This window comes from Bos javanicus, chromosome X (assembly GCF_032452875.1).
Source record: "Bos javanicus breed banteng chromosome X, ARS-OSU_banteng_1.0, whole genome shotgun sequence".
NCBI classification, from domain to species: Eukaryota; Metazoa; Chordata; class Mammalia; order Artiodactyla; family Bovidae; genus Bos; species Bos javanicus.
In genome coordinates this window covers 68201854-68220296 of record NC_083897.1, presented here as the reverse complement: position 1 = coordinate 68220296, position 18443 = coordinate 68201854, and the positions used below count along the sequence as shown (strand labels likewise).

The 18443-nt window shown below is 37.6% G+C and overlaps 1 protein-coding gene across 3 annotated transcripts in view; it reads right to left on the bottom strand.

The window, feature by feature from the left end:
* CHM (CHM Rab escort protein) overlaps positions 1 to 18443 on the bottom strand; it is a 249696-nt gene that overhangs the window by 210132 nt on the left and 21121 nt on the right. For all 3 annotated transcript variants that reach the window (XM_061409549.1, XM_061409551.1, XM_061409550.1), the window contains exon 2: positions 9493 to 9559. In XM_061409549.1, the coding sequence (XP_061265533.1) occupies positions 9493 to 9559 (67 nt within the window). The remainder of the gene's footprint in view (positions 1 to 9492; positions 9560 to 18443) is intronic.

The following is an 18443-nucleotide window of genomic DNA, read 5'->3' as shown; positions in this document are numbered from 1 at the left end:
CCCTGGTGGCTCAGCAGTAAAGAATCCACCTGCAGTGCAGAAGATGTGGGTTATGCAAGTTTGATCCCTGGGTCAGGAAGATCCCCTAGAGGAGGAAATAGCAACCAACTCCAATATTCTTGATGGGATAATCCCATGGACAGAGGAGCCTGGTGGCCTACAGTCCATGCAGTTGCAAAAGAGTGGCACATGCTTTAGCAACTAAACAGTAACAACAACAAGACAGAACTAATGAACTAGAGGTCTGCAAACATTTCCTATAAAGAGCCAGATAGTAAATTTTCAGGCTTTGCAGATAACACAGTTTTTGTTGAAGCTACTTAACTCTGCCTTTGTAGTGTAAAAGCAGCCACAGTCAATATGCCACTATGTAAACAGGTGTTAAGTATATAATCATGGTTGTATTCCAATAAGACTTTATTTTAAAAAACAAGTGGAGAATTCTCTGGTATTACAGTGGATGGGAATCCATCTGCCAATGCAGGGGACACAGGTTCGATCCCTGTTCTGGAATGATTCCACATGCCATGGGGCAACTAAGTCCATGAGCCATAACTACTGAGTCCGTGTGTCTAGACCCCATGCTCTGCAACAAGAGAAGCCACTGTAATGAGAATCCCATGCACTGTAACACAGCACAACAAAAATTAAATAAATAAAAACAAGTGGCTAACCTGTGGGCCATAGTTGGTAACCCCAGAACAAGAAGATAAAGGTAAGGAAACTACTCAGAATGTAGTATCAAAAGGTAAAAAGATGAAAAATATGAACGAGATATTAAAAGGTCTTTCCCTTCTTCAGAGGATCTTCCCGACCCACGGATCAAAGCCAGGTCCTCCCACATTGCAAGTGGATTCTTTACAAGCTGAGCCACAAGGGAAGCCCTTAAAAGGCCTAGGGGATAGAATGAGAAGGTGCAATACATAAGAGAATTTCTAAAAGGAAGAATAAGAGAGAAATAATGTTTGAAGAAACAGTTGAGTGTTTTCCCACCAAGAAAAGGCATAAATCATCTGATTTCAAGAAACAAAACAATTTCTGAATAAGTATAAATAGAAATAAAATCCACAGCTCAACAAATTACTATACAACTATAAGGACAAACAGAATATTAAAACAATCAGAAAAAAAAGAGAATTCATGTAACAAAGAATGACATTTCTCAACAACAACAAAAGAAGCTAAAGGACAAAGTCTGAAAGAAAATTACCTTCAGTGTGTAATCACAGAATCAACTAAACTATAATTTGAGATTGAGAGTGAAACAAAGGCATTAACAGACAGACAGAGCTTAATACTAACATTCAGGTTGAAGGAACTTAAGGAAGCAGGATATTGTCTCCAGAATGAAGAGTAAGCAAAGAAAAAAAAAAAGACCGATAAACACAACAGCATATCCAAGCAAGTATTAAGTACAAAAAATGAAGTGTTAGTCACTCAATTGTGTCTGACTCTTTGTGACCCCATGGAGTGTAGCCCAGCAGACTTCTCAGTCCATGTGGGATTCTCCAGACAAGAATACTGGAGTGGATAGCCATTCCCTTCTCCAGAGGATCTTCCCAATCCAGGGATCGAACCTGGGTCTCCTACATTGCAGGCAGATTCTTTACCATCTGAGACACCAGGGCAGCGCATCAACTATTAATAAAAAAGATAGAAGATCAAAGTATTACCAAAATGCTAGGTAGCAATATGCAAGGGGTGGTCATTGTATTGCTTGAAAAGAGTACTTTGATGACTCTGAAAGTTTAATTTGAATATATATGCCAAAAGTTTAAGCATATTCTAGACCAAAGGAAGAGAAATTTCATCTCTAATTCCAATCCAGTTGTGAAGAGGGAAAAAGTACAAATATACCTCTACCCAATACAAGACAGAAAGCTAAGAGAAGAAAAAAAAAAAAGGAATGGTACAGTAAAGGGAACACACAAATAAGAGTAGAAATATATACAAATATTAGTAAATCATGATAAATATACTAAATTCAGTTAAAAAAAAAACAGACTGCCAGACTGAAGTAATAAAGTAAAATCTGTTGCTGCTGCTGCTGCTGCCAAGTTGCTTCAGTTGTGTCCGACTCTGTGCGACCCCACAGACGGCAGCCTACCAGGCTCCCCTGTCCCTGGGATTCTCCAGGCAAGAACACTGGAGTGGGTTGCCATTTCCTTCTCCAATGCATGAAAGTGAAAAGTGAAAGTGAAGTCCCTCAGTCGTGTCCATGGACTGCAGCCCACCAGGCTCCTCTCTTCACGGGATTTTCCAGGCAAGACTGGAGTGGGGTGCCATTGTCTTCTCCAAAAGTAAAATCTACTTATATGCTATTTGTAAGATGCATACATATTAAGATGCAGAAAGACTGAAAATAAAAGGGCAGAGAAGAAATCTTGGGGGAAAAAACAAGGAAACCTGAAATTGCTATGTAATATAAAAAACAAACTTTAAGGCAAAAGGCATTAGCAGGGGGAAAAAACATAAGGTAAACTACATAAAGATATCATCAAATCTAAATCTACATGCTTTTATGAATACTCAAGAAAACATAAAGCAAAAATTAATAGAATTATAAAGAAAAAATAAGAATGCCACAGTCAGTAAAAGTGATTTCTAATAAACACCTCCCAATTAATAGAGCAATCAGATAACAGATATTCTGAACCAACAAAATTAACAAGTTTGATCTAATGAAGAGATGGATCTCCATATCCAACAATCAGCAAAAGTTTTCCTTTTTAGTTTTATTTCTACATTAAATTTACTCATAAAAACATTCTAAAAATGTACAATTTTTCCTTTAAACAAAGTATACTAAAACATAAAAAAACCTTTTAAGTCACATGGAATCATATAGCTATAAACCATAAAGCAATTCTCAAAAACACTAAATAACTGAAATCATGCAGAGCTAATTATCTGACATTAATGTAATTAAATTAGAAATTGATTATTCAAAAAAGAATAATTAAAAATTATATTTGGTAAGAAATGTATGAAAAACTCTCAAAACTCAACAGTAAAACAATCCAACTTGAAAACAGTCTAAAGACATGAAGATGTTTTATCAAAGAGAATACACAGATACCATATAAGCACCTGAAAACTGGCCAACATCCTTAGACATTAGGGAAGTGTGAAGTAAAACCCCAATGAGATATCACTACACACTAGCCAGAATTGAACCTTCCTCAATCCCCCACCAAAAAGAGTTAACAACAACAAATGCTGTCAAAGATAACAGAAACTGGAACACTCATACATTGCTAGTGGGACTGTAAAATGGTATAGGCACTCTGAAAACTAGACTGCATTTCTTAATAAACTAAAATAAACATGCCATTACCATATGACCCAGCAAGTGAACTGCTGAGCATTTATCCCCGAAAAATAAAAACTTAAGTTCACACACACAAAAACCTATAGATAAATGTTAACACAACAATTCTATCAGAGCCAAAAACTAGAATCAGTTCAAATGCCATTCAACAGGTGAATGGTTAAACAAACTATGATACATACAGAATACAGAATACTACTCAGTAATAAAAAAGGGGAAAAAAAACTACTGATAAATCTCCAAGTAACAACTTGGATGAACTATGCTGAGTGAAAAAAGCCAAAGCCAAAATGTACACTGTACAATTTCATCCTCAAAATGACAAAATTATACAGCTAAAATCAAGTTGCTGAGGCTAGAAATAGGGGAGGTAGAGGAAGGAGGTGGGTACAGACATAGAAAGACAAAATGAGGAATCCATGGTGCTGGAACTACTCAGTATCCTGATTTTTTTCTATACTGAATCAAATTTAAACATGATAAAAACTTACATATTTTTTCCTCATTCTCTTTTTCTGGCGAGCATATTGTAGGACACATAAAAAGGTAACAGTGGGTTGCAGGCAGGAAGAATGAATAGGCACACTAGAACTTTACTTTCTCACTTCCCTGTTTTGTCACGAGTGTTCAAAATTATAAATTCAGTAAGATATTGAAATAAAAAATGTATCTAGAAATTTAAAAACATATTTCTAAATAACTAATGAATCAAAAAAGAGATCATATGGCTATAAGACTTAAAACTTATACAAGATAGCTACTGTGATCCTAAGAGGGAGCTAAAACCATAAACACACTAAAAATAAAGCTAAAATACAAAGAACTAAGAATTCAATTCTAGAAGTTAGAAAAAGGACAAGACCAATCTCAAGCCAAAGAAAGGAGGATGGAAACAATAAAGATAAGCATAGATATTAATTAGATAGAAAACAAAGATACCAAAGAAAGTTACAATAAAGCAAAACCTGGTTCTCTGAAAAGACTAATAATATAGACAAATCTCTACCAAGACAGAGCAGTGAAAAACAGAAAAAGGAAAAATTAATAGTAAGAATTTTAAGTTTCCATTGCTATCAAGAATAGTATGGCAGTTTCTCAAAACACTTAAAAATAGAATTACTATCTGATCTGGTAATCCCAATTCTGGGTATATATCCAAAAGAACTAAATGCAGGATCTTGAAGATATATTTGCACATTCATGTTCATAGCAGCATTATTTACTATGTGCCAGAGGTGGAAGTGAGTCAAGCATTTATCAACAGATTAAAGAATACGTTGTATTGGGTAAACATACAATGGAATATTATTCAATCTTAAAAAGGAAGGAAATTCTAACACATGATACAAAATAGATGAGCCTTGAGGACACTATACTGTTTGAAATAAGCCAGTTACAAAAAGACAAATAATATCTAATTCCCATTATATGAGGTATCTGTGTGCATGTGTACTAAGTCGTTTCAGTGGTCTGACTCTATGTGACCCTACATACTGTAGCCTGCCAGGCTCCTGTTTCCATGGGGAATCTCTAGGCAAAAATATTGGAGTGGGTTGCTGTGCCCTCCTCCAGGGAATCTTCCCAACTCAGGGATTGAACTCCTTGTCTCATGTCTACCACTAGCACCACCTGGGAAGCCTATATGAGGTATCTAAAGAAGTAAAATTCATGGAGACAGAAAGCAGAATGAGAGTTGCCAGGAGCTGGGGGGAAAAGAAATGAGGAGTTGTTGTTTAATGGGCATACTGTTTCAGGTTTATAACATCAAAAGAGTTCTGAAGATCTGCTATACAACAATTAGGAATATACTCAAAACTATTCAACTATATATGCTTAGAAATAGTTAAGATGGCAAGTTTTATGTTATTTTTTTTTAAACTACAATTTAAAGGTTATTTTTTTTTAATAAAGTATGGGAAACTATGTACATGGAACAGGGATATATGGTACTATTGTAGATGTAAAGCACAAATAAAAGGACTAGCATAGGAAAAGAGGTATCAGATTTCTGGTGCCAGAGGCTGGAGGTGGGGCAGGTATGGGAGGGGGTACTGTATGAAGGCAGTCAAAAGGTTCAATGGGGATATTACATCGCTAATACTTATAAGTACTAGGGACATAATCTACAACATGGCAAATATAACTTAACACTGCCTTATGTTATATATGAAAGTTAAGACTTCACATCACAAGGAAAATTTTCTTCTATTTCTTTCATTTTGTACCTATGTGAGATGATGAATGCTCACTGAAATTATTGTGCTAATCATTTCATGATGTAAGTCAAATCATTACGCTATATACCTTACACTTACACAGTATTGTATGGCAATTTTATCACAATAAAACTCAAAGGAGAAAACTAAAACAAAACAAAAAAAAAGGAAATAAAAGGACATGGGAAAGATTGAATCATCTTTCCCTATGAATCTTCTATTTCTCTTCTCCTTTCCCTATGAAGAAGTGAAAGGCAAAGGAGAAAAGGGAAGATAAACCCATCTGTATGCAGAGTTCCAAAGAATAGCAAGAAGAGACAAGAAAGCCTTCCTCAGTGATCAGTGCAAAGAAATAGAGGAAAACAATAGAATGGGAAGGAGTAGATATCTCTTCAAGAAAATTAGAGACACCAAGGGAACGTTTCATGCAAAGATGGGCTCAATAAAGGACAGAAACAGTATGGACCTAACAGAAGCAGAAGATATTAAGAAGAGGTGGCAAGAATACAAAGAAAAACTATACAAAAAAAGATCTTCAAGACCCAGATAACCATGATGGTGTGATTACTCACCTAGAGCCAGACATCCTGGAAAGCGAAGTCAAGTGGGCCTTAGGAGCATCTATACGAACAAAGCTAGTGGAGGTGATGGAATTCCAGCTGAGCTATTTCAAGTCCTAAAAGATGATGCTGTGAAAGTACTACATTCAATACACCAGCAAATTTGAAAAACTCAGCAGTGGCCATAGGACTGGAAAAGGTCAGTTTTCATTCCAATCCCTAAAAAAGGCAATGCCAAAGAATGTTCAAACTACCACACAACTGCATTCATTTCATACACTAGCAAAGTAGTGCTTAAAATTCTCCAAGTTAGGCTTCAACAGTACATGAACTGAGAACTTCCAGGTGTTCAAGCTGGTTTTAGAAAAGGCAGAGGAACCAGAGATCAAATTGCCATCATCCACTGGATCATCAAAAAAGCAAGAGAATTCCAGAAGAGCATCTACTTCTGCTTTATTGACTATGCCAAAGCCTTTGATTTTTGTGGATCACAACAAACTGAAAAATTCTGAAAGAGATGAGAATACCAGACAACCTTACCTGCCTCCTGTGAAAACTTTATGCAGGTCAAGAAGCAGCATTTAGAACTGGACATGAAACAACAGACTGGCTCCAAATTGGCAAAAGAGTACATCAAGGAGATATATTATCACCTTGCTTATTTAATTTATATGCAGAGCACATCATGGAAAATGCCAGGCTTGATGAAGCACAAGCTGGAATCAAGATTGCCAAGAAAAATATCAGTAACTTCAAATATGCAGATGACACCAACCTTATGGCAGACAGCAAAGAGAACTAAAGAGCCTCTTAATGAAGGTGATAGAGGAGAGTGAAAAATCTGGCTTAAAATTCAACATTCAAAAAACTAAGATCATGGCATCCAGTCCTATCACTTCATGGCAAATAAATGGGGAAACCATGGAAACAGTGAGAGACTTTATTTTTGGAGGCTCCAAAATCACTGGAGATGGTGACTGCAGCCATGAAATTAAAAGATGCTTGCTTTTGGAAGGAAAGTTGACCAACCTAGATAGCATATTCAAAAGCAGAGACATTGCTTTGTCAACAAAGGTCTATCTAGTCAAGGCTATGGTTTTTCCAGTGGTCATGTATGGATGTGAGAGTTGGACCATAAAGAAGGCTGAGTACCAAAGAATTGATGATTTTGAACTGGGGTGCTGGAGAAGACTCTTGAGAGTCCCTTGGATGCAAGGAGATCAAACCAGTCAACCCTGAAGGAAATCAATCCTGAATATTCATTAGAAGGACTGATGCTGAAGCTGAAGCTCCAATACTGCCACCTGATGCAGAGAGTCAACTCATTAGGAAAGACCTTTATGCTGGGAAAGACTGAAGGCAGGAGGAGAAGAAAACGACAGAGATAGTTGCATGGCATCACCGACTCAATGGACAGGAGTTTGAGCAAGCTCCAGGAGATGGTGAAGGACAGGGAAGCCTGGCATGCTGCAGTCCATGAGGTTGCAAAGAGTAGGACATGACTGAGCAACTGAACAACAAACAGCAACAGCAACATGAAGAGCCATAATGGAAAAAATGAAAAAAAATGAGAAAATATTTAAGCGTGGTATAGAGCAGAAAACCATCTTATAAATCAATATCTAGATGTATCTAAACTCTCAAAAGCTACCAAGTGTGAGGATCTAAAATAGAAGAAAAAGTTCTGTCAGTTTGAAATACTATTTAAGGTATAAGTTTTTAACATTATCAAGTCTTTCTGACCTACTGCTTATCAAAATTAGATTTAACTTATATTCCTAATCAAAATTTATTTTATATTATCAGTAAACCCTATGTGATTTATAAAATATTCTTAATTCTGGGAAGATCTTGGGTTTTAGAAAAAGACATGCACTAGCTGGGTAAAGTTAGAATTATTACTTAACCTCACTATGCCCCACATTTCCTATTTGTTAAATTAGGATAACACCACCCTCACTTGGCTGTGATGGGTATTAAATTACATGTGTAAAGAAGCTGATATAGGAAGTAGCTTACAGTGCAAACACAGCAGATAACTTTGGCAAATTTGAGATTTCATTTTCAGTTTTAGGTTAATTAATGTTATCAGAAATAAATTTGATTTATGTTCTTATTAAGCCTTTTTAAAGCATACTGGTCTAGTACCTCAGCATTCAAGGCAGCACATTTTTTGGCATGTGAATCCATATGTCAAAAAGACTGAAATAAGACATTAACACAGCAGTTGCACACAGAACAGATTTCCCTGGTGGCTCAGATGGTAAAGAATCCACCTGCAATGCAAAAGACCTAGGTTCGATCCCTGGATCAGGAAGATCCCCTGGAGGAGGGCATGGCAACCCACTCCAGTATTCTTGCCTGGAGAACCCCCATGGGCAGAGAAGCCTGGCAAGCTACGGTCGCAGAGTCAGACACGACTGAGCGGTTCACTGTGGGGTGTGTGTGTGCATATAACAGTGAAAGAGAATTCCAAGGGCAGGACTTAAGAACAGAAAGTAATTCAATTTAGAAATTTCATTCAATGACTGGGGAATTAATATATTTTGAAAATAAATTTAGAAAGGGTAAATGAATTAATACCACTTTTGGATTCCTACATACTTGCAATGGGATAATATATGAGAAGGCACTGTAAGCTGTAATAAATCTAGTTATTATTTGCATTCTGGCATTTTGAAAAACCTGTTACTATCAAACAGCAAATATAAGTCATTATTTCATGTTTCCTTTCTACTCCATTTTAATGAACAATTAAAGTACCAAAATACAAAGGTCAAAAGCATTAAATAGGTAGGTGGAAAGTTAAGGATTTGTTTCTGAAGGAAGCAGGAATGGAAAGATTTATACTTTACCTTAAAGTTGAATTTGCCATTTACTTCCTTTTTATCATCACATTTAAGGAAAAGGGGAAAAAACAAAATTCTAGATATTTTAGAAAACTCGTAGTTAAGATTTTACAAGAAAATCACATACTCTATTAGCTGATTTCTTCAACTATCGAATGCCACATCTAAAATACAACAGCATATACAGGGTTTACATACCCACATACATATATGATTAAAAGGGTAAGTATGAGGTTTCCAAGCCTTGTGGAAAATTATCATTTAGAAAAACAAAATCACTCATGTGAAAAATAGTTATGGTACGTTTGGTTTATATTTAAAGGAAAGAGATCACTATTTCACAAACTATAATAGGAGAACCCATACATTATATATTTCCCATGTTTTTGGTGAAAATTAAACAATTCTAATAATTTTTCTAACTTTAAAAGTTTATATTGGACATATATATGTACACACATATGTATGTATATTTAAATTTTAATTTTGTATAGAGATATTTAGGAAGTATCAAATGCTACCACTGATTAACTTACGAATCAACATGCAGAACCCTCTGGCCACTTCTTGAACATGCAGCTGCAATGATGGATTCAGGCAAACCTATAAAAACATACACCTGTATCATTTAGGATGTAGAAAAAAATATATATATCTATATATAAAGCACAAAAAATGTTCAATTCATACCACTGTTGTATAGAAGAGTTTAACAAAAGAGGCTCATTCTTGTATTCAAAATTATAAAGTTTATATTATACTTGAATGATGCTTCTTGAACATATACTAGTAATACTGAAAATTTTATCATGTGGAAGGGAGATGTTTTAAAACTCAAGTACTTAAATTCTTTTTATCTGCCAATTACCATAAATGCTAACTGCTAAGTCACTTCAGTTGTGTCCGACTCTGTGCGACCCCATAGATGGCAGCCCACCAGGCACCCCCACCCTGGGATTCTCCAGGCAAGAGCACTGGAGTGGGTTGCCATTTCCTTCTCCAATGCATGAAAGTGAAAAGTGAAAGGGAAGTCGCTCAGTTGTGTCCGACTCTTCACGACCCCATGGACTGCAGCCTACCAGGCTCCTCCACCCATGGGATTTTCCAGGTAAGAGTACTGGAGTGGGGTGCCATTGCCTTCTCCGTACCATAAATGAGCAACTGTCAAAATATTGTTCATACAAGCACTTTGTTTCAGAAACTATATTCACATATTAGCTGATCGGATTCTCTCAAATGCACTGACAGAAAAGGATCTGCATACACATTTTAGAGATGAAGAAGAAACTGGGGTGCAAACTGGTTAACCTGCTGCCCAATGCTTAGAAAAAAAGCTCTAGAGTTGAAATTTTAACATAAATCTAACTTCAAGTCACATTGTCTCTTAGGGGTAATGGTATATATTTTTCAGTTTAAGCAATAGGCTAACTAATTTTTAAAAAGGTCATTTACATGATACATTATTTCACTTCTGCTTAATACAGTAGTTTGATAAGAACATTATTGTTTTGAAATTAAATTAAGCCATATCATAAAGTTTGTTATCATAAAGTGAAAGTGAAGTCGCTCAGTCGTGCCCGACTCTTTGTGACCCCATGGACTGTAGCCTGCCAGTCTCCTCCGTCCACGGGATTTTCCAGGCAAGAATACTGGAGTGGGTAGCCATTTCCTTCTCCAGGAGATGTTCCTGACCCAGGGATTAAACCTGGGTCTCCTGCACTGCAGGCCGACTCTTTACCATCTGAGCCACCAGGGAAGCCCCTTTGTTATCATAAAGGGAAATATATATTACTATTATTAATACCAATACCAAAAAATATTTACCAAAGATAATTTTATAATAAAAAAATCCAGATGTTCAGCTACATCAGCTAGTTACCACTCTATGTTATAAATTCAAGACTCTTCCATAACTTTTTATCATAAGAGCTACCATTTCAACAGAGGCTAAAATATTTTACATCAGTCAGATGAACAAAGCTAGTTTAGTGAAATTCTATAGTGATGCTACTGACTCTTTCACTACAATGAGATACCATGGTCCTCTTGAATTTTTACCTAGTAGAAAAGAAACAGCATCCTTCTGGCAACAGTTTAAACAAAACATTAACCATCAAAGATTTCAAGAAAAGAGAATGCTTATCTTCTTTATGTAAAAAAGCAACAAGCATATGGAAGCAACCGATGTAGCCAATTTCTAGTTAAAAATCACATTAAACAAAAGCTGCATTTGCATTCATGGAAGAACTAGTTTTCCAGTGCTGGGCACTTTGTGGGTATAAAATGTTTAGTTCAAAAGAGACGTTCTGACCAAATGTAGTAGATATAGCCATTAAATATCAATTATTGGAAATAAGCCATTATAAAGTTGCAACCTTAACTTAAGATATAATTCAAAGGAAAAAAAGTGAAAGTTTATAGTGTAGAAAGAAATAGGAGGAAGAAATGAAAATTCTAAAAAGCTAAGTACGCTTAGTTCTTCATAACGGTAAAAACTGTATCATTCTAACGTTTTACCTTAACTCTTTATACATAAACATGTATACATAAACTCTTTATACATAAAAAATAAGTTTTCTTTTTAAAGAAATGCAGTCACTATGCTACTTTACAGGCTGCTAAGTGGTTTAGTGGGCTTCCCTGGTGGCTCAGATGAGAAAGAATCTGCCCGCAATGCAGGAGACCTGGGTTCGATCCCTGGATCAGCAAGATCCCCTGGAAAAGGGAATGGCTACCCAGTCCAGTATTCCTGCCTGAAGAATTCCATGGACAGAGGAGCCTGGTGGGCTACAGTCCATGGGGTCTCAAAGAGTTGGACATGACTGAGTGACCAACAGTGACTGACTAAGTGGCTTAGTTACAAAGGACAACAGCAAAGAAATATTCAGGAAGCAGAATTAGTGTGTTTATGTGTGTAATAAAGACAGCATTAATAATATACCACCAAATATCAGCACAGGGCTTTATGATTCACAATGTATTTTCATATACATCAGAATAATCACTTATTCTTCATTATATGCAGATGACATCACCCTTATGGCAGAAAGTGAAGAGGAACTCAAAAGTCTCTTGATGAAAGTGAAAGTGGAGAGTGAAAAAGTTGACTTAAAGCTCAACATTCAGAAAACGAAGATCATGGCATCCGGTCCCACCACTTCATGGGAAATAGATGGGGAAACAGTGGAAACAGTGTCAGACTTTCTTTTTCTGGGCTCCAAAATCACTGCAGATGGTGACTGCAGCCATGAATTTAAAAGACGCTTACTCCTTGGAAGGAAAGTTATGACCAAAAAAGCAGAGACATTACTTTGCCAACAGAAGTCCGTCTAGTCAAGGCTATGGTTTTTCCTGTGGTCATGTATGGATGTGAGAGTTGGACTGTGAAGAAGGCTGAGTGCCGAAGAATTGATGCTTTCGAACTGTGGTGTTGGAGAAGACTCTTGAGAGTCCTTTGGACTGCAAGGAGATCCGACCAATTCATCCTAAAGGAAACCAGTCCCGAATATTCACTGGAAGGACTGATGCTAGAGCTGAAACTCCAGCACTTTGACCACTTCATGTGAAGAGTTGACTCATTTGAAAAGACTCTGATGCTGGGAGGGATTGGGGGCAGGAGGAGAAGGGGACGACAGAGGATGAGATGGCTGGATGGCATCACTGACTCGATGGATGTGAGTCTCAGCGAACTCCGGGAGTTGGTGATGGACAGGGAGGCCTGGCGTGCTGCGATTCATGGGGTCGCAAAGAGTCAGACACGACTGAGTGACTGATCTGATCTGATCTGATCTGATAACCCTGGGAGGGAAGCAGTATTATCCATGTGAAAAAAAATGGGATGAGAAATGTTAAATTACTTGCCAAAGATCAAGCAATTCAGTAATTCAGTATCACAAATTCAAATTACCATGATAAATTCACTCTTTCCAATTTGGACTTGAGTCTGAGAATGAGGATGTAAGGGCAGGATGGTAACATAATGAAAGAGGAATGGTTCCAGTCAGACAGAGCCAAGTTTGAATTTTAGTTTTGCTGCTTAACTAGCTCTGCAACCTCAGGCCTTTAGTTCTTCATCCATCAATGGAAATACCACCATCTGCCTTGGAGGATTGTTAATTGTTAGCAGAGGGTATTTGCTCTATAAAGAATACCTACTTTTATTCTCTTCAGAGAGGTATTTTAGAAGCAGTACATTTTCACCTAAATACTACTCCAAACATACACCCATTTTTACCAGATGCCAACTCCAATGGCAAACAGTAATAAAATTACTCTTCTCTATCTGGCTCAAATTAGCTGTTACCTTGGATTGGCAAATAGGCATGTGGTTATTTCCAACGCTGCAATCAACATTGTCAGAAGACATGTCTCTACTGACAAAGTAAAGCCAAGAACGGATTTCAATACTGATCTGAATCCAAATCACACAAAACGAAAATGACCATCATTTGTGTTTTCCCTTAATAGTCTCACACAAGTTGGTGAAAGCAATAGACCATTCCAATGTTAAATGGCAAGAGCCTATTATCCTCATGCTTAAAATGATTAAAACAACAAGCTAACAACACAGCTAAAGTTTTCCTGGCCAGGATTTCATACTTCTTCCCACTCATTCAATAAACACCAAGTGCCTTGAACAGAGGAGGCACACAGTAGATTCTCTATAAACATTTGTTTGAAGAAAGAGAAGAAAGAGATAAGGTAATGGGGAAAGGGGGGGACAGAACAGACTGTGACAGATAGGAAAAAAAAAATAGATAAAGGTAATTTCTAGCCTAAAAGACCTCAGAGTCTAAACAACAAGAATTTAAAAGATTTAAAATAATAAATATAATTAAAACTGTTAAAGGAACACGAAGGAAAGAAGCATTCCCTCTGTAAAGGGTAGTCATGGAAAAGCTCTGAAGAGCAGAGGACACAAACCAGCTCAGTCTTTCAGATCTATAATAACTCAACTGAAAACTGTAGAAGAAAGTGGAAGGGAATATTCTTGGCAAAGGGTGAAGGAAGAGAGTATCAAAAAATAATGCCACATAGTGTAGCTGGAGCCAAACTGTGGTGTCTGAACTTGAACCTGTAAGCAACAGGGAGTCTAAGATTTTAGCCTTAAGAACAAGATCAAATCATCAGCATTTCAGAAAAATACCTCTAGTCACAGCATGAAGGATGAATTTGCATAAAACTGGAGCTTTAGCTTTCACATTTCTTAAATTCCTGTTTTGGAAAAGTTAACATAATTAAACCTTTTGGTCTTACTTACAATTTAGCAAAATACGTAACTGCTGGTTTTGTTTAAATTAATATTTATAAGCTCAATTTTTATAGCTTTTAAACCCTTGACTAATTTCAAAACAATGTTTTTTTTTAAGACTTGGCACCATAAAAAGTGAACTACTTACTTCTGAATCATTACTCAAATTCACACATCCCTGTGAGGCATTTTTATATGGAATATACATATGCTTACAATGAATTATACAATCTCTCCCACAAGGGAAAGCCAGACATGAGTTAGAAACAAATACCTTAGATCAGCTTCCCTGGTGGCTCAGCTGGTAAAGAATAGGCCTGCAATGCAGGAGACCTGGGTTCAATCCCTGGATTAGGACGATCCCCTAGAGAAGGGAAAGGCTACCCTGGCCTGGAGAATTCCATGGACTGTATAGTCCATGCGGTCGCAAAGGGTCAGACATGACTGAGCGACTTTTACACCTTAGATCAGGGTCAACTCACACAGCATTACACTGGAAATACACTGTAAAAACTTTGAGTACAAATATACAAGTACAATGTTATTCAACCATAATATGGGGCTAATAATATATTTCATAGGGGTACAGGGAGGAATATGGTAAAAATGATATAAAACACCTTACACAGGGTCTCCAAGCATGTTGCTTATATTCAATAAATGCCAGTTCCCTTCCTTTCTCTTCCTATCCCTTCAATAACAAACCTGAAGTTATCTAGTTAGAGTTATTAGGTTGGTACAAAAGTAATCGCAGTTTTGCATTGTTGAATTTTCCTGTTTCATACTGGAATACATTCTTAAATAAATGTGGCTATGTTATACATCATCTTAATACACATTTCTCACTTTATGTTTTTTTGCTAACATTACTTGCTGTTTATTTTGTATTTATTTTACACTCCAGAAATGTTAGACAAAAAGCACATTTGAGCTATTTTTTTTATTCAAGTTAAAAATGGGTAGTAAAGTACCAGAGACAATTCACAACATGAACAAGGCATTTGACTCAGGAACTGCTAATGAATGTACAATGCAGTGGTAGTTCAAGAAGTTTTGCAAAGGAAACAAGAGCCATGAAGATGAGGAGCACGGTAGTCAGCCATGGGAAGCTGACAACAACCAGGAGCCATCACTGAAGCTGATCCTCTTACAACTACACAAGAGGTTGCCCAAGAAGTCAACGTCAACCATTCTACAGTCAGAATGCCATAGATAGCTGGCATTCTTCAGCACTCAGCTTTGTTTATGGTCCAACTCTCACATCCATACATGACTACTGGAAAAATGATAACTTTTACTCTATGGAGCTCTGCAGGCAAAGTATTGTCTCTGCTTCTTAATATGCTGTCTAGATTGGTCATAGCTTTTTTTTCCAGGAGTGTCTTTTAATTTCATGGCTGCACAGGACATGGAAACAACCTAGATGTCCATCAGCAGATGAATGGATAAGAAAGCTATGGTACATATACACAATGGAGTATTACTCAGCCATTAAAAAGAATACATTTGAATCAGTTCTAGTGAGATGGATGAAACTGGAGCCAATTATACAGAGTGAAGTAAGCCAGAAAGAAAAACACCAATACAGTATACTAATGCATATATATGAAATTTAGAAAGATGGTAACAATAACCCTGTATACGAGACAGCAAAAGAGACACTGATGTATAGAACAGTCTTTTGGACTCTGTGGGAGAGGGAGAGGGTGGGATGATTTGGGAGAATGGCATTGAAACATGTATAATATCACATATGAAACGAGTCGCCAGTCCAGGTTCGATGCACGATACTGGATGCTTGGGGCTGGTGCGCTGGGACGACCCAGAGGGATGGTATGGGGAGGAAGGAGGGAGGAGGGTTCAGGATGGGGAACACATGTATACCTGTGGCAGATTCATTTTGATATATGGCAAAACCAATACAATATTATAAAGTTAAATAAAATAAAATTTAAAAAAATAATAATAATTTCATGGCTGTAATCACCATCTGCAGCGATTTTAGGGCCCAAGAAAATAAAGTCTGTCACTCTTTCCATTGTTTCCCCACCTATTTGCCATGAAGTGATAGGACTGGATGCCATAATCTTAGTTCTTTGAATGCTGAATTTTAAGCCAACTTTTTCACCCTCCTCTTTCACTTTCATCAGGAGCTCTTTAGTTCCTCTTTGCTTTCTCCCATCAGAGTGGTTTCATCTGTATATCTCAGGTTATTGATATATCTCCCAGCAATCTTGATTCCAGCTTGTGCTTCATACAGTCTGGCATTCTGCAAGATGTACTCTGCACATAAGTTAAACAAGCAAGGTGACAACATAGAGCCTTACAGTACTCTTTTCCCAATTTTGAAACAATCAATTGTTCCATGTCCAGTTCTAACTGTTGCTTCTTGACTTGCATACAGATTTCTCAGAAGGCAGGTCAGGTGGTCTGGTATTGCCATCTTTTGAAGAATTTTCCACAGTTTGTTATGAGTCAAAGGCTTAAGCATAAACAATGAAGTAGAAGTAGATATTTTTCTGAAATTCTCTTGCTTTTTCGATTATCCAGTGGATGCTGACAATTTGATCTCTGGTTCCTCTGCCTTTTCTAAATTCAGCTTGAACATCTGAAAGTTCTTGGTTCACCTACTGTTGAAGCCTAGCCTGGAGAATTTTCACATTACTTTGCTAGTGTGTGAGATAAGTTCAAACTACTGCAATTGTGTGGTAGTTTTAACATTCTTTGGCATTGTCTTTCTTTGGGATTGCAATGAAAACTGACCTTTTCCAGTCCTGTGGCCACTGCTGAGCTTTCCAATTTTGCTGGTATATCGAGTGCAGCACTTTAACAGCATCATCTTTCAGGGTTTGAAATAGCTCAGCTGGAATTCCATCACCTCCACTAGCTTTGTTCATGTGTATTTTTAGGAACATCTAATAAGAGCACTGTGAAGTGAAATTCACTCAGTCGTGTCCAACTCTTTGTGACCCCATGAACTATACAGTCCATGGAATTCTCCAGGTCAGAATACTGGAGTGGGTAACCTTTCCCTTCTCCAGGGCATCTTCCCAACCCAGGGATCAAACCCAGGTCTCCTGCATTACAGGTGGAGTCTTTACCAGCTGAGCCACAAGGAGAAGGGGACGACAGAGGATGAGATGGCTGGATGGTATCATCAACTCAATGGACATGAGTTTAACCAACCATGAGTTGGTGATGGACAGGGAAGCCTGGCCTGCTGTAGTCCATGGGGTCGCTAAGAGTCGGACATGACTGAGCAACTGAACTGACTGAATAAGAGCACCGTTTCAATATTAGGAAAACTGGATTCTTGTTTTCAGGCTTATAGTAAATATCTGAAAAGTCACTTAACCTTTCTGGAATTCAGCTTCCTTATAAATATCCTTATAGATAAAATGAAGCACTAGAAGCAAGTGATCTGTAAGGTTTGTTGCAAGTTCTCAAAGGTGAATGTTAATGACAGATCAACAACTTGGCCTCTGTTCTTATGCAAATGGCTTGAACTTAAAAACAGGATTCAGGGAAGATGGCATTAGGAGCAAAATTTCTGAATCTCCCCCTAAGACCCCCATAAAAATAGACAGTGCAACCAGGATACCAAAACCAAACACCCAGGGACAAGATCTACAACAAAGATAGGTGACAAAATATTGTGATGAACTCCCAAATACAAGTGGGTCATTAGGAAACTTCAATAGCTGTAAGATCCGCCTGGTATCAGAAACTGTACAAGGAAAATGACCGGAAGACAAAGAAATCTGTGACAGCATTGATGGCCAGAAAACCCCAAAATCAGGTACTCACTGAAGCTTGGGAGGTCATTCTGAGAATAACAGCAGCAAGTGGGAGGGGACATTACAGACTCTAAGCTGTGGATGAGTGCCAAGGTACCCCTGGGAATGCTAGAGGTGAGAAAGTGGAGATGGAGTTGGGCCCTATGAACTCAGGAAAATGAAAAACTGTCCTAGATAAATTCCTGCATGGAGGAGTAACAATTGGGAGTGAGTAAGTGAGTGCTCAGTCATGTCCAACTCTTTGCGACCCCAAAGACTGTAGCCCACCAGGCTCCTATCTCCATGGAATTTCCCAGGCAAGAATACTGGAGTGGGCTACCATTTCCTTCTCCAGGTGATCTTTCGAACCCAGGGATTGAATCTGCATCCCTTGCATTGGCAGGTGAATTCTTTGCCACTAGGCCACCTGGGAAGCCCAGTCCAAAAGAACTGTAGTTAT